Source organism: Falco biarmicus, chromosome 7, assembly GCF_023638135.1.
Source record: "Falco biarmicus isolate bFalBia1 chromosome 7, bFalBia1.pri, whole genome shotgun sequence".
Classification (NCBI taxonomy): Eukaryota; Metazoa; Chordata; class Aves; order Falconiformes; family Falconidae; genus Falco; species Falco biarmicus.
Window position 1 is genome coordinate 10806791 of NC_079294.1, and position 21643 is coordinate 10828433.

Sequence of the window (21643 nt, forward strand, 5' to 3'; positions counted from 1 at the left end):
CGCCGCCGCCGCCGCGCCCCGCCACGGGAAACGGAGCAAGTTCAAACCCGAGCGCCGCGGGGCAGCCACGGCCTCACCGGGCCGCGGCCGCCGAGGGAAGCGCCCCGCCAGCCCGTTACCTGCGCGCTCCTCCCCCGCTGCCTGCGTGCGGGCTGCCCCGCGCCGCCGCCTCCACAACAAAGCCCGCGGAGCGGGCGGACCCCGCGGCCGGGGCGGGAGGAGAAGCGGGCGCGCGCCGCCCGCGGGAGCGCGCAGCGGCGGGGCCGCGGCCCGAGGGCGGGGCTGGGCGGCGCGGGCCCCCGGGCTGGGGCGCAGGGGTGGCGCCGCCTGGCGGGCGGGAGAGGCGGCGCAGGGCCGCGGGGCCGTGCGGGGCTCCTGCGGGGAGCGGGCGCGTTCCCCCGCGCCGGGAATGGGGCTCTCCCGTCTGAGGGGGAGCGCGGGGGAGGCGGGCCGGGGGCGGCATCGCTGCCGAGGCGTAGGGCAACCACAGACGGAGGGGCAAGGCACCGCCAGGGCTGTTGGGGAGGGAGGAGGCCGTAGTGGTGCGTGGGTGGTGGTTTGGGAAGAGGCCGCGTGGGAATGGGATTAAGCCCAGAAATGCTTATGGAAACCTGCGTGATGGGCAAGTTGCCCTTTGCGGGAGGGTAGGGAGGGGCGGATGGGGAACAAGGGCCATGTGCCGTATGGAAGAGACTTTCAGCTGGAGAATTTGCGTTCAGGTGAATAGGTTTGGGGTTTGGATACTGTGAGACAAACTTAAGTTTCCTAACACTAGCAGGTGCCACCCTGTTCTGTAAACGTATTTCTGTGTAAATTACATGCAGGCTGAATGTTATTTGTCAGTTTGTTCCTGTAAACCTTTTTGTTGCAGTGACACCTCCTGCAGAAAACAAACCTAACCAAGAGGTTTCTGCACCCTCCGATCGGCTCCACATCCTCTTCACTGTTGAACTCCTGCAAGTCCATCTTAATACTAGCTTTGCTTTTTGTGTCAAAGGGAAGGTTGTTGCACTGGGACCCCTACATCTCTGGAACAAAAAAGTAGCGGTGTTTCAGCATCTGCTTTTTGATGATACAGAACACTGGAGACTTGATGATCCTGCTATATTTATTGAGCCGCAGTCTCAAAGAGCCAAACCAAGGGAACGAAGGCAAATGTTAATGAAACATTGAAGTTGAGATTTTAATTACTTAAAGGTCAACACATTCGAAGTTTATTAATTTAAGGGAGTTATTCTGTATTCCCACAGCAATCCCCGCTCTGCTCTTACATAGATCAAAGAATTCAAGTTACTGTTTATTTGCTGATGCATGCAAACTGTATAACTGAATGTTATACCCGAATATTATTCCTTTTTGCAGTTAGTGTCTCAGTCAGTCTTTTAACACTTTATTAACACTTCTCTGTATATTTTCCATGTTCCCATACTTCTCAGTAGCAATAAACCCGTTGTTTTTCTCTAACCTTTGGTCTGAAATTACCAAAGGCTACATTTCTTTTCAAGCTTGGAACATCTATTCAGTTCACAACATTGCTAAACTATGACTAAACACTCACAGGCACCCTGCAAAGCAGTATTACGACTTCATGAAAATACTTTACCAAACATACTTTTATAAAGTTTTGGCTTCCAAATACTATGGCTCCTGCAATCTGTTCTCAAAACAGGAGAGTGTGTTTTAAAAGTTTTGAGAAACGATTGGCAGAAAAGCCTGCGAGGGGGATGAAAACACTGTCGTTTCAGAACCTTGTGCACAACCCCCACTTGTAGGCTGTTGAAGGACGTTTTCTTGTCAAAATGCTTCTCATATAAAAATCATTGGGGTTTTGTTGGTGGGAAAAAAGGTTCTTTCCCAGTGAATGAGGTGGACATTTAAATGCAATGAATCTTGCTTCTAACAAGTTTTCGTTATTTTGCTTCATTTACTTCCAGAATCTTTCCTCTGTCCAACAGTCACCTTTATATCTCCATCCACCCAGTCTGGAGCTGTGATCTGAGAACTCTCCTTCACAATACTATCTGAAACAAATTGTCTCTGACTGCACTGCTTTCCACCTCTATGAAATAAATAATGGCATTTTAATCCCAATCTACAATATATTTTATCTTTCATTTAAATCTATTTTTCTCATTTACTAATTAATCTCTTTGACTATAGGAATTCCATCCACCAGAATGCTGGAATGCTATTTTTTCCAGTCCATCAACTTTATGTATTTCCAGCTTCACTTTTATGGTAGTTAAGTGTGTCTTTCTTCACAATGGACTTTTTCCTCAACTTTTTTCCTTGAGGGAAAGATGTGGTAATATAAAAAATGCATATTTCTCTGGTACCTTAAAGGTACCTTTCCACGACTGGAGGGAAAGGAAAACCAGCATGTATTCTCTTCAGCTTTGCTATGCTACATATATTCCTACAGACTCATGAAATCCCAATTTTAGCATAATGCCTCTGGTGTGCCTAGGATTCTTCCTTAAAGTCACGACTCCAAATGCTTTAAGTGAATGTGTGGAAGCCCCTCTCTTACTAAACTAAAATGTATATAGACAGTAGACTGCAGTCAAATACCTATCTCAGACATGGTAAACAGAGCATAAGTATACTATCCAGATATATGAAACAGATCTATATATGCTTCTTAAGGAATAGAGAAAGAAATAAGTACCAACATTTGGCTTTGGTAGCTGTACTGCAGGAATACATAAATACACCTAGTTACAAATTACCTATGCTTTGAGTTTAGCATAAGCTGATCATCTTGTAAGGCAACAAGTCTGTCTGTCTTTCAGGGGAGAGACATTAAAAAATAAGGATGTAAAATCTACCTTTCTCTTCCTTCTCTTTTGAAAAGGTGCCAGCAAATATAGCCTCCTAGTTCTATTTCAAGATGCTCAAGATCACACATGGAATTCAGAATCACTTTGAAGATAACATGAAGGATTTCTTACTCAAAATTAATATCCTTGTCTGTTAACACTGTAGAGCTATTAGCAAGAAAGCAAAAAAAAAACCCCACAAAAACAGAAGAAAAAAAATAATTCCAAATTATCCACGTGACTGGTTAAACAAACAGTCTAGCACCTTATCCAAGAGTCATTTCCTTCAATCCATCTTAACCCTAATAAATGTGCCCTTGAGATCAACAGTAGCTCTGCTTTCTCCCCCACACCAATGTAATTGAGCTTGTACGTACCCCTGGTTGCTAGAAAATAAACAGAGGACAAGCTCAGAGTGGACAAACCTTCTCTTGGGCTATGAAAAATCAGCAGTACTAGAGGCTGTGGGCTATGTGCAAAAGGATGAAACAGAAGAGTATTAGAAACCACAGTGCTATTCAGGGTCAGGAAGAAAGGGAGACAAGGGAAAAATCTTTACAGCTATGTCCTGATTTTGCCTGGGATAGAGTTAATGTTCTTACTGATTGGTGCAGTGCTGTGTTTTGGATTTGGTGTGAGAATAATGTTGATAACATACTGATGTTTTCAGTTGTTGCTAAGTAATGTTTACACTAAGTCAAGGGACTTTTCAGTTTCTCAGGCCCTGCCACTGAGAAGGCTGGAGTGGCACAAGAAATTGGGAGGGGAGACAACCAGGACAGCTGACCCGAACTGACCAAAGGGATATTCCATACCACAGAATGTCATGCTGAGTATATAAACTGGGGGAGTTGGCCGGGACCTTGGGATCGCTGCTCAGGGACTGGTGGGCATCGGTCCGCGGGTGGTGAGAAACGGTATTGCACATTACTTTTTTTCCCCTTCCTTTTGGATTTTATTCGATTCCCCTTCTCTGTCCTTTTCAGTACAATTGTTGTTGTTGTCATTGTTATTACTATTATTATTGTTTTATTTCAATTATTAAGTTACTCATCTCAACCCTCAAATTTTACCTTTTTCTCCCAGTTCTCCTCCACACTCCTCTGGGGGTGCAGAGCGAGCAAGGGGCTGTGTGGTACTTAATTGCCAGCTGGGGCTAAACCACAACAAGCTAGATGTTGGTAACCTGGGGGTTTGACTAGTAGAACAGGGTCAGCGATACAGCAGGGAAAATAAAAGACCACCTGCAATACTGCATCTGCTCCCAACTTTTGCAGGCTCCAAATCCATAGGAACATATAGATATCCAGTTGTTCATAAAGTGCTTAAGCTGGGTTTATTAACCTCAGTGCCATTTTGGATCAGGCTCTAAGTCAAAAAGACCGTGTCTGTACCAGTAAGCAGAAAGGATCTGTGCCCATCTGGCCCTGAGAATAAATGTCCTTGTGTGTTCTGCACCCATACGGCTGAATTGTCGTCCACTTCAATGGTGCCACCTCGGGGGATGAGCCCATGCTGTCCCCCACATTGTACACTGGCATATTCTGGAAAGGTATGGCTTGACGTGGGTGAAAACATCGGGGACTGTCAGCAATGGCAGTGACTGTCCCAGCACTCGAGGCCTGGCACTGTTTCATTTATTAAGATGGTCCAATAGGTCTGCATCACACGTGCGGCAGCCGCTCTCCGAGTGACAAAATACCTGTGTCCTTTGAACACCGAAGAGCTGAAGCCAAAGTCTAAAGGTTTGAAAAGAACAGCGTGCCTCAGGGGAGCGGGTGAGCCAAACGGCGCCGAGTGGCACCCCCAACCCTGCCCAGCAGCGCAGCACCAGTGATCCGCGGCTGTTAGCTGGGGCCCAGCAGCGGCGGGAGCCCGTGCCGTGCGGCGCCAGCAAAGGTGTCACCCCAGGAGGTGACAGGCCTGCCCCCGCCAGCGCACCGACAGGCCGCCGCAGCCCGGCCTCCCTGCCCCAGCGAGGGCGATCCCAGCGCCGGCCGCCCGAGCGCGGCCCAGTTTCCCGGCTGGAAGCGATCGGGGCGCCCTTCCCCCGCCGTGACCGCCCGCAGCTGCCAGCCCGGGGCCGCGCTCCGCCCGCCGGCTGCTAAAGGGCCCTGCGCGGCCGCGCGCCTCCCGCCCGCGCGGGTCCCGCCCCGCGCGCCCGCGCCCCCCTCCCCCCCCCCCCCGCCGATAACAGCGGCTCCCGCCTCCCCCCGGCTCTTCCCACCCGACCGCGCGGAGCCGGCCTCGCCGCGGCCGCCGCTCTCCAGGCGCCGGCTGCCTCTCGCCGCGGCGCGGGCGAGGATGGCGCGGCAGCCCGGGTGCTTTCTGCAGGAGGCCTCTCACCAAGTCGTCGCCGGAGGCTCGGCGGGTAAGTGGGCGCGTTCCTCCTGGGCGGGGAGGGTCTGCCCGTCCCCCACCGGCGCTCCGCCAAGCCGAGGTGCAGCCGGCCGCGCCGCTCTCCTCAGGCGCAGGAGCGGCGGCGGGAACGGTGCGAGCTGGGCGGCGGCTCCTCCCCCGCCGGGCGGGCCCCTGAGGCGGCCCAGGGGTCCCGGGGGCGGGAGCGGCGCGGCGGGTCCGGGCGGTACCTGCGGTGAGGGGCGCTGCCCGGCGCTGGGTGTATCTCCCTTCAGCACACCCCGCAGCCCCTCGGGTGATAAGGGCGGCAGGCGGGCCCCTTCAACGGTAACAGTCATCGGTGCCCCCTCGGGAGCTTCTCTGGCGGGCGGCCGGCCGTCGGTCTTGCCTTGCCTGAGGTAGATGGGGTGACTTCGGCCGTGAGCTCGCTGCGAGCCCGTGTAACCTGCCCGCGGCGCCGGTGCGGGGCACAAAGCCTCGTCCCCTTTCCCGAAACTCCCCCTCGAGCTCTCCTTCGCTGCCTTACAGAGAAAGAGGTGCAGCGATACATGGAAATGCGTTTCTGTGTGTGTTTGTTTGTTTTAATACTTTCAGGAAGTCGAGGTTAGAAATTCGTTACATTGTTTATACTACAAGTGTCAAAACACTACACGTCTGTTCAGCAACAACAGCACTGCTAGTTAATTTCATCACTTTGCTTTCTCTGAATTGGAATAAAACTGTTTGTCTGCTTGAAGTATAGGGAATATGTACACAATATCCTGCTTTTTCAGTGTGTGTATATATATCAATCCTGTTACCATTTCAACTGTGTAGTGTGTCTTTAAGTGATCTGTAGCATCTCTTTTGGGGTCCAAATGCTGTCTGTCACATTATGTCTCATATGAAAGAGGAAAGCTACGTGGTAATGTTGCAGTGTAACGTGCACGGGCAAGATTCTGCTGTGGGTAAGTCCTATGTGGTCATAATGTTATGTGTGCGCTTCTGTTCCATTCCCTCTAGTTCCACTGCTGCCCCTAAATGCACTTTTACGCATTCCTGCCATCAACACACTTTTGAGCGCTTCCTTTTCCTGCTCATGACTCTGCATGTCCTTTGTTTCCAGCCCTCTGCTTTGACACAGAGAGATGCCAGGACAGCAGAAGCAGAGAGGTCTGCTGTCCTGGCCCTTCCAGTGTATTGTATAACTGGATTTATGTAGCTCTTCTGCACCCTTTGATATTCCTAAAGTTTTCTAAGATTCTGCTTGAATACCACCCCTTTCTTCCCTTGGGAGAGAAAGGAAAAGTTTAATTTGCACAAGGCTGTTGAAGGCCCTTCATACCTGAAGGGATACTGAGGTGTGTTGCCACCAGATGTTTTGTAAATGACAGGTTTATCTGCCCATAGCAGTGGGCCTGTGCCTTAGTGATTCAGATTGCTCTAACTCTGTATCTTCCCATCCTCTGGCAGTAGCCTGTTTTCTTTACAGGCTCTCTTTGTTCATAGAAGATCAGATAACTCGGCTAATGCCCTGGAAAGAAAATTGTTGTTTAGATAAGGGCAAAGTTTTACAGAAGGATTAGAATTGCAAAAAGAGTGTGTTTGAGGATGGTGTAGGGGAAAAGACAGCATGAAAGCTACTTGTTGATCTGGTAGGCATAAAGGTTCAGGTGAGAGAATTTTTAAGTCAAGGACGCAACTGATCTGCACCAAACACTTTTTATAAGGCCTCTTGAATCTAGCCCAGAGGCATACTGTTAAAAGATGCTTCCATCCTTTTGCTTTGTCTCCTGTCAGACAGGCAGATTCCTTAGCTCCATCGGTAGCCTTAAATCTGTAAAGAAAATTCTACTTACTGGTTTTGGAATAAACCAGTGAAGGACTGTTCTCTAGATCTGTATAACATTAGAATTGTACCAGAGGGATTGGTAAATGTATGGCTCAAATTGGGAGCTCTAGGGTATTAAGGAGAAATGGCTGAACCTTTAAAACTTGCTTGACAGATGCTTAAAAGTAAAAGTCAATGCTGTTTTTCTTGGTGACTTATAGAGAAGATGGAAGAGGAAGGCTGTAGCTTTGAGGCCTTCAGTCTAAAGGTTAAATTTCTCAGATGCGTGTGGATCTAACATGGGAAAGGTGGAAGCAGGAAGGAAAGGACAGAGGACATGAATTGTTGAGAGTGTACTTATATTTAAGCCTAGTGAGGGGTTTGGTTGCCTGAACTTAGCTTCCCAGTATCACTTTAGATACCCTATATTATTATGGTTGCCTGTGCAGAAGGACATAAGGCTCTTGTAGGTGTTATGCCATATTTATTGGCCTCGTGTCAATGTCACAGATACCCTAGGGTGGTTTTGCTGCCTGTACCACAGCCTGGTAGCTGTTTCAGGAAAATGAAAAAAAAACCAACCCCAAAACAACTATCACGGTGAACTAACATTTAGATTTGTAAGAAGTTCTGTTCATCTTAACTTATTCAGTTAAGCACAAGGAATGTATGAAGCTATAAGAAAGATGCTGTAAGTTGGTGTCTTTGTCAAAACAATGATGGAAACTAGAGAAGCAGCAGGGGAATGAACTCTATAGCAGAATAGGTGTATTTGAAGGGTCAGAAATGTCTGCATAAGTAAAATGAGAGGTTATTTAGCATCTGCATGTCTGATGCAAAAGGATCTGATAAGAAGTAATTCTGCTAGGTCGAGTGGAAAATGATTAAAGATAAGCCTAAACTGTCAGAACAGGAAGAAAGGGATTTTTGAAGCTTTATGGAAGATGACAGGACTTGTTCATGGACTTAAAGATAGGGGAAGAGGAAAGAAAGAAATCAAGCACAACGCCCTAGTCTACAAGACTGATAAAATGGAAGATACTGGCATGCTGAAGGAAAGAGAAAATATGCAGTGTTGTAAAGGAAAAGGTTTAAACATACCATTGGCTGTCTGAGGCATTTTTAAGTTAAAGATAAACTTGCATGGCACTCTGCTGTAACTGAACTGTAAAGTTCCAGGATGACATGATCTTGTGTGTACTTCATGTCTGTGGCAAGGGGTGCATCTGCTTCTGCATGGCTTGTAATTTGACTTTATATTAAATGGAAAGCTTTGCTTCCTGAGGGTGAATTCAGTCTTAAATATGAACAAAGTCTTATTCTGTGTTGGTTTGGGTTCTTTCTGTTGACATTCAGTTTGCTCCTGTCTTTCAGGTTCCTGAATGGAGGTTCATAGCATAATTGAAAGTACTTGTTTTTCTTTTCGCTTGCCTGGTGTATGACACTAGTGAAGACTAGGACTTTGATTGAAATGTAATTGGGTCACTTCGTTAGTGAGTTTTGTCCCTTTCAGTACAGTGAACTGCAGGCGTACTCCTTTTTTCTTAGTGGTTAATTAGTAAACTAAGGCATGTGTGGAATTTATAGAAAAAAAAGAAACAGAAAATAAACTCCCTAAACTGTAAAAATCACTGTGAAAAGAACAACTTGGGAATTGCTAATTGTTTTTCTTAGATTTTACAGCAGTTTTCAAAAAAAGCTGTTTGAGAAGTCCAGTCAATGCAGGGTTCAAATAATGGGAAGAATTGTTTTTCTGATTCACAAGGATCAGAAACGCCTTGTTTTTTCTGCCTGTATGGAAAAAGCAGAAAGTAAAATAGCGTTGCATACAATGTTAGTGGAGATTTCTTTCCTCATGGAGAGGAATTGAATACTGCAAGCTGTGTTGTGTGATACCCAGATCCATTTGCCCAGACATCAGTCTTGAGTCACTTTGAATGATGAAGTGCAAATGCCGCCATAAACATTGGCACAGGTGACCCTTGGCTGAGGGAAGTGGCTGGATGTAGATGCCCTGAAGGTTTTAGAATGCTGCTACTTGGTATAGGTGTGTTCTCGGGCTTTAATAACAAAAGGCTGCAGGGGGAGACAATGCTTAGTGTGTATGATCACCTCTCTTTCTTCATACACTTGCAAATCTAAACATTTTTAATTTTGAAGCTAAAATTTTGAAGAATTTATTTAATATATATAGTGGGGTGATAAATAGAAGATTACATGTTTTTCAGATCAGTAAAATTGAACTTATCCTTAAGTACTTTTCTGCTGTAATTCAGTGTGTTTCTTTTCCTAATTCCATTTAATAAATGAACATGAGCTATTGGCTTTCTTATTGCAAAATTATTATGGGAAAGTAAGAATAAAATGACCTTTTAAAAAAATAAAGAATAACTAGGACTTGCTTTTTTCCTCCCCATTCTTCATATTTTCATGGGACAGTGGGGCTTTTGCGTGTCTGGACCTCTTGGCTTCGATATTTATTTATTTATTTTTGGAAGGAGTTAGGTTTCCAGCTGCATTGAAATCTAATAAGATTTGGGAATCTAATTCTCTTAAGCTCTTCTGAAAGTCCAAACCTTTTAAGAGGTGTTTTATTTCAGGCTGATTTCAAGTTGATTATCCTGGATAGCATCAACTCATTTGAACAAGATCTTTAAGCAGGAAAGCCATTCATCAGAGTAAGACTGTTGGATGCAAATACAGTATTAAACACTGTTTGGTCTTCCTATCACTGGAGGCATTAGGCAGGCAAACATCCTTACAGGGTATGCTAGCCAGCATACTCTGAAACGCCATGGTTTATTTGGTCCTTATGAATAGGAGTGTGACAGATGTACAGGAAGCACTTTAAACAGTAGAAAAATTGACTAATTCTTCCTTTCCCCCCTGTTTAATTTGATTGTTTTGCGGACATTTTTCTGAGGATTGAAGTTAGGATGAGTGTTCTGTGGTTTTTTAGGTGCTTTATTCTTGCTTTTAAGCCATGCAGTTGGCATTGACGTGTTACTGAAATAATAACTTAATGCTCAGAGGTAATTTCAACTAGCTAAGTACTTAGCTAAACCTTGTAACTATCTTAACTTGAAACCATAATATTTTTGAGTACTTAAAAGACTTCAGACAGAGGAAGGTTTAAGGCTGAAATATCAAAGACCGCAGTACATGCTCATTGTCTTGCACTACCTTTATTTGGCATTTCAGTTGTTAACAAGGACCATTTATATTAAAAAGTTAAGAGTAGGAAGCAGTCTAGTATTAGTTTCAAGGAAAACTTTCTACAAGCTAAAGTACTCCAGGGTTATGGACTTGCTCCTACCAGTGAAGCCAATTTTTTCTGCTAGGCTGAGCAATTGATAATGTGCTACCTTGTGTTGGACTTAAAGCTTTGGAGGGGAGTTGCTTGGGTGGCAATATAGTGAGGAGAGCTTTGGGTGAAGAGAAGACCAAAAGGTTAACTGTGTGTGAGCTGAGGTCAGATATCCTGAACCTCCTCAAGCATGCTTTGAGGAATCTGGAGGACATAGACACAGTCAGGGAGTTAAGACTTTGAAAGTTGTCAGTCTGTTTCTGCTCAGACAACCATCCCTCTGTACTGTGTTTTATCAAAAAGAAATTATGAAATACCTTTGCAAGGTCTGTGCAACCCCTATTGCTTTCATCATTATACAGTTCAGAGGGGGAATACAGTGTTCAGGATAGGTTGACTTCAGTGGGTCCTTGGGCATAGGGAACACGGAACAGCCACTGGGGAAGCTTACAGAAACCGATGCTAGTTTTAGAGTTAGTATAGTTGAATTGCTGATGTTGGCTTACTGGGCACTAAAAAATCAGGTGAAGTGATAATTTTCATCCCATGAGAATATACCTCTGTGCTGCAGAAAAGTGCAGTGACCAGCTAGGTGAGAGTATGCAGAATGCCATGTAATGAACCAGTTACATTCACTTTGTGAACATTCCCCAGGGGAAGTTTTTATAGTATAGCCCTGTCTACTACAGCATTTCAAACATTAAGTAACATTTTTCAGGCTCTGAGCCTTCCCTTTTGTACCAGTTGATGACAATAGATTCACCTCTGAATTTGAAAGACTGATTAGACTGTTTGCTTCATATGCATTTTCCTTAAATGTTGTGAGGTTGCCTCAGAAGATCTTGTTTAATTTTAGTGGAAACTAATGAAATCTTTGTGGGCTTTCATACACTGTGCTGTATATGCGAACTGGCAGCTAGAGAAATTCCTATAAATTTTCAGACAGTTAAGTAATTCAAAGAAGCAATATCCTTGCAATATAGTTTTACTTTAAATGGAACAACTGAAAACCTCTGTATGTAGTGTTCAGGTTAAACCGATGTTTTTTGATCGGGTCATTGCAGTGTACTAACAAGTTATGAACACCTATTTGGAACACTTACTTAAATGTGTTTCAGGCTATGTCTTTTTAAAATGTAATATCTTTTATATGGGGGTTAAGATATTACAAAGAAATTCTTACATGTTTATATAATAGTGACAATAACAAACTAAGATTTTTCATAAAACTTAATGTGTCACCTGTTGTATGATTAGTACTTTCTGTAGAATCTGGGACCTTCAAAAGATGATTTTTTTTCATCTGGACTTGGAAATTGTTCATAACAAACTGTTTGTTGAATCTGGGGGTTAAATTTCAAACTAAGCTAGTGTTGCCTTGCTCTGATACTCACTGTTGGTTTGAACATCCTGCAGCAAACTCATCAGTCCCATTCTGTCTTTGTTCCAAGAGAAACACTGGGGAAAGCAAGTAGTTGGCTGAGCTTTATTTAGTCTGGAATGTTAGCCAACGGTAACAAAACTTATGCACGGAATCCTCTATGAGTGTGCAATAAGACGTTCATCCTTAAGAGTCTGTGTATGTGGTAAGCCTGAGAGTTTTGAGAGAGGTTATAAGTTTTTCTATTAGTTTTAGTGTAACAAGTTTTTTCTCAAAAACCTAAAAAACCAACCCCAACTGACCAAATGACCAGCCCCAAACCTCAAAACCTCAGGAGTAATGGTTATCCATACTAATTTGCTCTACTCCCCACAAGATGGCAGCGTGATACTACAATAAGACGCTAAATTTGCTTTTCCTGTGGGTAGAAGATGAATAAAAATGTATGTTGAAGATGTTGCAAGTGAGAAGATTAGCATGTGTTATTTTGGATGATATGTGAAAGCAAAACTTAAAGATATAAAACAAATAATGATCAATAAATACTGGTTTCATATGTGTACTGCAAAACCGATGGCACTGAACTGGACTTTTCTGGAATCAACCGCAAAAATTGCATAGTGATGTATCACTGGTAAAGGTCAAAAGATGTTCCTAAGGCTAAGATACCACCTAAATCACAAAAGTTAGGATAAACTCCTGGCCCAGTGGAATCAATGTGCAGCTAGTTACTGATTTTTGCAGAGTGAGGAATCTGAGTCTTCATTATTCTAATTTTACTGTAGATTTTGTGATATTGCAGAGCTCCCTTCAAACCTCAGTGCCCATCTGTAAACAAAGTGAAGACTACTGTGTTTCACACTGCTGTAAGCCTACGTTAACTTCTTTCACGTATTGGCAGCAATGAGAACTATAGCAAAGCATAAAAGCTTAGAGATATACTTCAGAACAAATTCTAAATATTTTGTTGTCAGATTTCAAAGTTAAAGAATAGTATATATTATACATTTAAAATCAAATATGTAGTCAAAGTAGTTACAAGAGGCATGCTCCAGTCTTAATGTTTATAGGCAAAAAATGCTTTGTCTGCAGAGGCGGATCTGAGAAGTTGATATAACTTCTGTAAACAAAGATTATATCTGGATAAAGAACAGTTTTTTATTAGTGTGTTTTGTCAGTTGTGCTTAGTGACTAGTGTTCATATTCAAATCCTTGTTAAATTTTCATAATGCAAAGGGTAATTATGTAATAAGAATAAAATTCTAATGTAAAAAACCAAAGCGTACCTTTTGATAGTAATAATGTGTTTCTGTGGCAGTGTTCTAGAAAGGAAAATGAAAACTGATTCTGGTTATTTCTGTGATGAATTTCTGGGAGCTTTGCCTGTGAAGTAATGATATTACAAATTTTTCCCTTAACTGTAGCTCAGTTCCTGTGACACTACCTTGGATGTCCTTTTTATACTTGTAAACATTCTATCTTATGCTTGTTACTTTCCTATTTCAAGCGAGCATGGTGGGAGACACTCAAAATCATACCACTGAGACTGGAAGACCTAATTTGTTAGAAGACAAACTCTGACGTTTTCTCTGAAAAATGGGTATGTTAACCTAAACTACTCAGGCTGGTCTAAGTATTGTGATTAGGGCTGTTATGAATTAAAAGTGCTAAAAAAGCTAAAGCAAGTAGGAAAAATCCTACTGGAAGTCTTGAAAATCAATATTGCCACGAATGGAGAGAACTGACAGTTGTTCCATTACAGGGATGCCTCTAAGTATTTTCAAGTGTCTGCATCTTGATCATAAAAGCCTTAAATCTGTTCTGCTTCAACTGGAGTTGAAAATATGTAATTAACTTTTTCCCCTCTGAGGAGATGAATTGGCATTTGCTGCCTGTGGAAACAATCACTGATCCTGGTGATGGATAAAATCAATACCATTTTTATAATTGGAAGCTCTCGCTCTCTGATGCCTGATTGTCATTTGTGCAAGAAAGTACTAAATATCAATTGTTATAAAATAGTAGTTTCTGTACTGAAAGTCTGTAGTACAGGTCAACTGCTTTGGTTGTGTTGAAAGTTCAATAGCTCCAGGGTAAGTACCTGCCCTTTTTCCTGCAGCTTGTCTTGTCCTGGGGCTCATTACAATTAGATATCATTTCACCAATATATGAAACATGTAAGGTTTCAATTGTCTATAGTGGTGATTTTCTGATGAGAAAATATTGTTATATCTGAGAAAGTTTGAATGTTGTTGGCACGTCCCATCCATACAGTGGGGAAGGAAACACAGGAGTAATTGGCCTTTAGATCTGCTTTTCAGTCATTGAACTACACTGTTAACAGCTGCTTTTGTTTTTCCTCTGGATCCTATTCAATCTGCCAGTTTTTGGCAGGAAACATAGTTTATGGGTCATCTTTCAGCCTTTAGTCAATGGATCATTTCCCAGTTCAGGGTGTTATCCTAGTTTCCTGGGCTTTTTGCTGTTTTTATTATACTGAAATGTGCTGATGTGTGGCTGGTGTCCCCAAACAGCAACACTCCCAGAAGCAAAAGGAGAGTCTTAGTAGTACTTACAGTTTGAGAAAATTCTTCACACTATTTCAGTTTCTCTTAGAGCTAATTCTGTTTTTGCAACAGCGTTAAGTTTTACTTTTTTTTTTTTCACCAACACTTATTTCTTCATATTTAGTTAGAGGCTTGATTTTAAAAATTAGTATATATTTTGGATGTATAGTAAATATTGCTCAACTTTGTTTTTTCAGCTGATTCCAGATAGCATACTGAACTTGGTAAAAATATGAAGAGCATGGTAAAAAACCAACCAAACAGAAAAACTCAAATGATGGTTCTAACTGCCATAATCATAGACACAGAAACCAAATGTAACTCTTTACTATCACTTTTGTGATATTTGATGTCTCTTCCAACTTGTGGAGCTATGTGATTTAGTTTCAAAACTTGAAAGTTTGATTAAAACTTGAGTTTAATAAAATTATCTTATCCTCAGTGTTTTGGCATTAAAGCTTGAAATGTTGAATTGTAGAGGCTTTAAGAATAGAAAACCCAAACAAACTTTAAAGGTGGTTCTCATGACTTCTAGACAAATTTGGGATCTGAGTCATGAGATTGTGAATGCCTGAGGCCGGTGATAACACACTAGCTTTTTTTAGGTTGGTTATGTAAAGTTTCTCTACGGGCAGGTTTGCAATGTGATGGTGTACACACATGTGCTTAAGATAACCTCACGGCAACAAGTAGAAAACAAAAGCATCAAGCTGCTTATAGGTTGGTAGAATGTGTTTTCTAAAATACTGCCCTAGAGATGCTGACCAATGGCAGCATGATCTTGTAGGAGTATATACAGCCTAGTTCTGTCAGAATTGCGTAATAGTGTGAACAAGAGTGTTAGCCTTGTTCATGCTGCAGATTCTAAACATTGTGCCCAGCATCCTTTTTAGGTGCTTCTGTGATCATATCCTTGGCATTCTGTCTCTAGATTGCTGTGCTAGCTCACCCTTGGAACAGTTCCTTGTCAAAAAGTGCCTATATAAAAGGGATCAGCAGTATTCTAAGAAGGAAAGATTTCTGGAAGAACCTGAGAGCTTTGAGAGTCCTTACAGCCCTGCTCCTCACTCACTTCCAAGTCTGTGGTTACAAAGCCAAAGGAATGGGACTTAAAAGTATTATGTTGTATGGATGAGAGCTTCATTCTCTTCTCTTAAATGGGGTGAGGCTTCTGAATGGGTTTTGGGATGTTGAATTAAGCTGGGGAGACATGGCTGCCACTTCTACCTATAGTAAAAATTTTACTAATTTTACTAAACTTAAAAAAAAAAAAAGTAAAAATGTTACAATAGCAAACTGTAATGCTGACTGGGTAACAAGTGTAGTTTTTTTCCTCGAAGCAGTGAAGAAAATAAGTATCAAGATGCAATATTCTCTGGCATATTCTTCAGTGTGAAGTATGATGATGGCTATCCTAGATGACAAAAAGCAAACAAATCAATCTCTTCTGCTGATTTGTCAGCAAACTTTTCTCCTTTCCGCAAAACTGTACTTCTTAGGAAATACAGCTTTATTGATCAGACATTTCTGAAAGGGAGAAAGAAAGCATATGGGCTTTCTGCAAATATAAAATAATGAGTGTTGGTAGAGAATAGACTACATGGAAAGAAATACCTTAGAGTATGAAACTATTCTCTGTAATGTCCATAAAGTTTAAATTAGTTCAGATTTTTCTTATTAGAATAAATGTTTCCTTTTAAAAAGCATGATAATCATAATCAAGACTAAATTTGCTCTGTTATTTATTTTCAAAATGATTGTACATGTTTAGCAGACTTTTGATTTAAATCCCTTAGGATATATTGGAGACAGATGTTTAGATGACCTCATGTTTAAAGTAAAGTTATATTTGGACAGTAGATTAAATTTTCCTTAAAATCTTTCCTTATATGTTAGATTGTGGAGGGGTGCAGAAAGTATTCAAAGATTTATGTTGAAAAGATACTGCTTTATTTTTAAAATAAGTCATTAGAGTTCAGTGGATTTTATTTCTGGGGACCCTCAAAAGCACAAAATGTCTGATTATGAAACAGTATGTTTACAAATGAAAATATTGTTTCTTGCTGGAGAGCTAAATAGGAAACAGACATCTTTAAAAGTTCCTTGAATTCAGAAGCAAATTTACCATGTCATTTATACCTTCCCCAAAACTTGTTAAAGCCTATGGTAGAACTTAAAATGTAGTATCAGTTGAAGACTGGTAATAGGACTTACCAGTTGCTAGTATTTTTACTACTTTCTGTTTTTCAACACGTAATAGTTTCTGTTAAGCTGCAGTTAATGTTGTAGTGTGGATGACTATTATGGCTTTATCTATGACCGTTAACAACATCTTAAAAAATTCTTCATTATTTCACTGTCATAATTATCAAAATTGACCTCTTGAAAATTTTTTGATTGACAGATAAAAAAATAAGTCTCTTGAGTCTTTTGAAGTTTATTTGGGCAACACTGGCTCTTTATGTCTTTAGCTAGGTAAGTTACTGAGATGCTAGAATTCTGCCATTTGTAATTGATTTGGAATTGTGCTAATAGACACAGCTGTTCTTGTCACTGCTAAATATCTTTTTTTCCCCAATTACTACTTTACTGGCAGAAATTTTTTTCTTTGTAGGCTGATGCAAAGGTTGCACTAAAACATTAACTGGATGCTTGGCACTTGAACTGCAAAATACTCTTTGCCCAGATCTCATGGTCACTTTTCTTTGGGACAGTGTTTTTTGTTGTTTTCTGTCACTTGTGATTAGGCAGGTTGATGTAGCCAGCAGAGCTGGAGATGTATTTTGTGCTGAGTGGACCTTGTTAAGTTTACTTAAAAATGCCGCACCTGCTACCTAATCTCATTGATTACTTCTGGGTTAGAACTGGAGTCGTCCTCTCCTGGAAAAAAACTTATTGTTCTGCAGGATTTGGAGCCTTTTCTTTCATGTAAGAGTGGATATTGGGTCAACAGTGGCATAAAAGTTGTATCTCTGATTCAGAAAGGGAGTGAAAGGAGGAGATCTTATCCTGTTCCTGAAAAAGCTTTCATTCTCTTGTTCTTCTAGGGCTTGTTGCTATTAGGTAAATGTTGATAGACAAATGTATATTAGGCATGGGCAATAACCATTTTGCACAGCACAGATCTAATAAAAAACTAGTGAATGAGTGTGTGGTACCTATGTGGTATCACTGTAAACAAAATAATTTCTGCCTAAGCTTTTCTTCTTGAACCAAGATTTGAAATTTAGCTTATAACTGGAAAATAAATGGAAAAGATGCTTCTAAAAATTAACACTGTATTGTATAAAAATAGGATGATGCCTGGCAATTCATACAAGAACAAAGAGAAAATGCAACACCTTGTTCAAGTGGTATATAAATGGGACACACTTTCTATATTTGTGTTCCTATGCATGCAGTGCATGTTTATAGATCTGGAAAATCTGTAAAAGGTATAATCTACCCTGTACTGAACTTTAACATTTGATATAACTTTTTCTGTAACGCTGCACTTGCCTGAAATGCAAATATTTCTGGCAGCTAAGTAATAAATGGAAGGATTGTACAGACTCCAAACAAAAGTAGTTCTTGAAAATTGATAGGAAAAAATAAGTTGATTTAAAAAAATAAAGCTTATACAAACACAAGTATCTTCTGAAGACTTCTGAGAAGCAAAATGTGGTCACAAATTTGAGGCAGATAGCCCTTAAACATCCACTACAAATGGCACTTGTCAAAATTCTTGCTATGAAGGGGCAGTGTAGAAAGGACTTCTACAAATTTTGCTGATAAAGCAGTTTTACAGTGTTGTGGTTAGATACTGTTTGCACACAAATATTTTCTATGTTCAGAAATGTTCTAAAGTTTTGCAAGAATATTGATTATTGACACATATCTCTCTTAATTGGATTAGTCATTTGCTTAGTCTTGCAGCCCTGGAGTGAATGCTTGGAATTAGGCTGATATAACTTGGGCAACAACCCTTATGCTTGTGTAGTGTGATCTTACCTTTCATTATGGGACAACCTTTTTCTACATATCGATGTATATGTTCTTCAGTGAATGGAAAGAATAATGGTTTTCTATTTAAATATTTAGTATCTTCTCATGTGATATGTTATCACTTACATATACAACATTTGACTACTTTTTTGTGTTTATGCATGAATCACCTTATGCTACTTGAGTATTTTCACTGAAGACTTCAGTTAGTGTGCTGAGATTTGTAGGAATGATTAGTCTTATCTGTTGCCCCGAGATAGACACCTGTAAGTAAAGTAGACATGTTTACTGACGCATGAGTGTTTTATGCAACTTGTAGAGAGGCAGGGACATAATCCTGGGAGGGAGGAGAAGATGGTTTTAACTGCTTTATTTGTAATTATTTTAAGTTTTTCTCCTTGCCTTATCTGTGTGTCTTCCAACTATTTTTAAGAAGTAGAAAGGACCTTAAAGACTAAATGCTACTCCATTACTCAGTGTGAGTATGTGTTCTGTGCTGAACGGGAGTAGCATCCTTTAGGGAAAACCACTGAAGTAAAGATGGTATCATAAGTATTACCAACTAAATCTTAAACTAGTCTTTTTCTGTTCAGCCTTAATCTTTATAATTGCACCTAGAACCTTAATTGCAAAACCTGTGAAGAATCAAAAAACTTGGGGAGCTGGTGTTCTGTAAGTCCCCTTTTCAGTGGGAAAGCAATAGGGCTGGAACCTTATCTAGTGCAACTGCAATTAGGGGTAGCTTTGTCTTTATTTTGACTACAAACTCTGATTAAGAAATTAAACTCAGACAGAGGAATAAATCACTGCATTACATTTTGTATGATGGTTGAACTGTTTGTAAAACTTGAGCATATTTTATAAGTTTGTTAATTGTTTTGTAAACCTTTCAGTATTCAGGTTTGTAGTATGAATAGTTTTGACTATGGGTGAGATTTAGACTGCTTGCATTCTGCATGAGCAAAAACTGGGTGCCTCTGGCTTATTGAACAATTCAGAACAGACCCAGGAGATTCATGAGACCAATAAAAGAACCGGGACTGTCCTTGGCATAGCATGTAGCCCAGGAAACCAAGGAACAGAGAAAATCCTTTTTTCCAAGAGAGTCTTTTCATCAGACTGCAAAACTGGATTCCTTCTTGCTCTCTTTCTAGGTCTCAATTTTGCAGCATTTTTTTACATAGTGGTACAGATCAGACATGGGAAAGTAACTGTATGTGCAGTGGCCCTGATGATCAGACAAGTCTTTGAGTGTGAAATAATGGATTTTTTTTTTTTTTTTAGCTGAGGGAAACATTAGGCATAACTGTTTTGTTTTCAGAGCACTAGCAAATTGACTTTTCATGTATGCTTTCAGGGGAACTGTCATCCCTCAGTTCTAGGGTAATTAGAGGTACCTGAACCATGAGACTAATCACTATCTCAGTTCCACTAAAACCAATGTTACTCTCTCCCTGAATCTTTTCTGAACGATACTAGATCTGCATCAGGTATCCTGTCGTGTCTGGCATGTCAACATACTTGCTACTAACTCTAGGTGGCTACTCCCTGTATGTATATGGGAACGGACCTGTTGTTGAATTATTTTACTGGCTACAGGCTTGGGCACTCTGTAGTGCCCAGTTGAAGTTCAGGCAGCAACATTCTGAGTATTGCAGTGCCTAGGCTGATGTCCCTGAAGAACAAGTAGGCAAGTAGCCTTAAAATTATTTTTTTTTCTATTTTGAGTGTCTAAAACTGGGTGCCTAAAAGCATATATCAATTATTAGATTTTTAACTACAGGTCACTGAAGCCTGCAGGAATAGAATGGAGCCTAGTAAAGTAAGCTCCTGTCTGGTAGGATAGAGGTATCTGATAACCTATCTGGTAAAGGATTCCTATCCCAGTGATTTTTGGAAGTTTTGCTTGAGTAAAATACATCAATTGATTAAAAACCATACCGAAGACAAAAAGCTATAATGTTACTGGAGGAAATTATTTTGCCTTAATTTTAAGCAAAGAAAAACCACCTTAAAAGACTGTTGTCACATGCTGCTTACAGGAAAACAGTTTTAAACTGGAATAACATTCACTTTATACCAATGTAGTTCAGAATCTTACTTTGCTAATTGAGTATTTTTAAACAACCTTGATAAATATTTAATTCCAAAATCTAAACTTTATCACAAAAAAATACTTCTGTGTTAACTATTGCAGAATGGAGGCTAATCACAGCAATTAAGGATGAACAGTATATAATTCATATGTAAGTTGAAAGCTTCAGTCTTCACATTATAAAATACAGAAAGAGTAATTAATGAACTGGACAAAGCCTTGACTAGTCTGAATTTCAAAGTTGGCCTGTGAGAAGACATTGGACTAGATGACCACCAAAGATCCCATCTCATTTAAGTTACTGATTCTAACTCTATTAGAAATGCTTGGTTCTTTTTTTAAGTTACTTGTAAATCTGAGACAAGCTATTAAGTTATGTCTGTAGGAAATCCTGCATAGGACTTGAATTGATAGCCCTACCTGCATTTGGACATTTGATTGAAATGATGGAAAACTTGCTATAATTTAAAAAAAAATATTCTGTAGGAAATTACTTTTCTGTAATGAATTATATTTCTGTTGTAGTTTACACTCTGTTTCTACCTGTGCTGGAATAAAAACCCCCTCTGTTACAGACTGTAGAGTTGAAGAATCTAGCTAGCGTTGAGTTTGTATTTCTAAAATGTGCAACCTGTTGTCAGATACTGGATCATATATATTGTGTTTAGTGGCAATAGCCATATGGTACACAGAAAAGCACCATAAATCTGTTTTGGAAAATAACCCTGGAGTCTTGTATAAAACAGCTTTCCATCTGACAAATTTAAACCTTTGCAGAAGGAGGAGAAAGATTCTGATGTACCAGTGTCATCCTTTCCCATTAATTCTTTCATGGCTGCAGTCCTCTTAAGGTATGTTATTTCCTGTTCTGTTCTAGAACTTTCCTTCTCAGACTTAAAGAAAATGCTTCTTAGTATCTGACTTCCCTTACTCTAAGTTATGTATGTAAAGTCACATTGACGTTGTATTTTGGACCTGGCTTCATTGGTGTTTTACCAAAGGATCTGGGGTACATATCTGGAAAGTTTATTTGTAATCAGTTTGCAAATGGTAGTCTTGCTGAGTAAGGAACAGGGTTTTTATGGACTCCACAGCCATTAAAAAAAACCCTCTCCTGAATTTATTGTACTAAGTGAGCTAAAACCTAAGCAGTCTTCTGTCAGGCTATTTACATTTGTGTAGCAGTGTTGCTGTTCCATCTTGACTTCCTAGTTTAGACTTTGAAATTTTAATATAAGAGGACTGTCAGTATTTTCTTTAGAAACTTCTATGGACATCTCACTTATTCTTTCAGTCGTAGCTGGGACTTGTTCAATTTCTTG

The 21643-nt window shown here is 40.7% G+C and overlaps 2 protein-coding genes across 13 annotated transcripts in view; one reads left to right on the forward strand and one right to left on the reverse strand.

The window, feature by feature from the left end:
- MIPOL1 (mirror-image polydactyly 1) overlaps window positions 1–5331 on the reverse strand; it is a 197360-nt gene extending 192029 nt beyond the window's left edge. For 6 of the 12 annotated variants that reach the window (XM_056346951.1, XM_056346948.1, XM_056346944.1 and 3 more), the window contains exon 1: window positions 120–261. The gene's annotated coding sequence lies outside the window, so the exon portion shown is untranslated. Of the gene's footprint in view, window positions 1–119; window positions 262–5165 lie in introns of those variants that run through there. The other 6 variants (XM_056346945.1, XM_056346941.1, XM_056346943.1 and 3 more) reach the window with 5 other exon arrangements.
- Window positions 5035–21643, forward strand: part of SLC25A21 (solute carrier family 25 member 21) — a 255415-nt gene continuing 238806 nt past the window's right edge. The window contains exon 1 of the mRNA XM_056346955.1: window positions 5035–5190. Coding sequence (XP_056202930.1) covers window positions 5124–5190 — 67 coding nt within the window. The 5' untranslated portion in view covers window positions 5035–5123. The remainder of the gene's footprint in view (window positions 5191–21643) is intronic.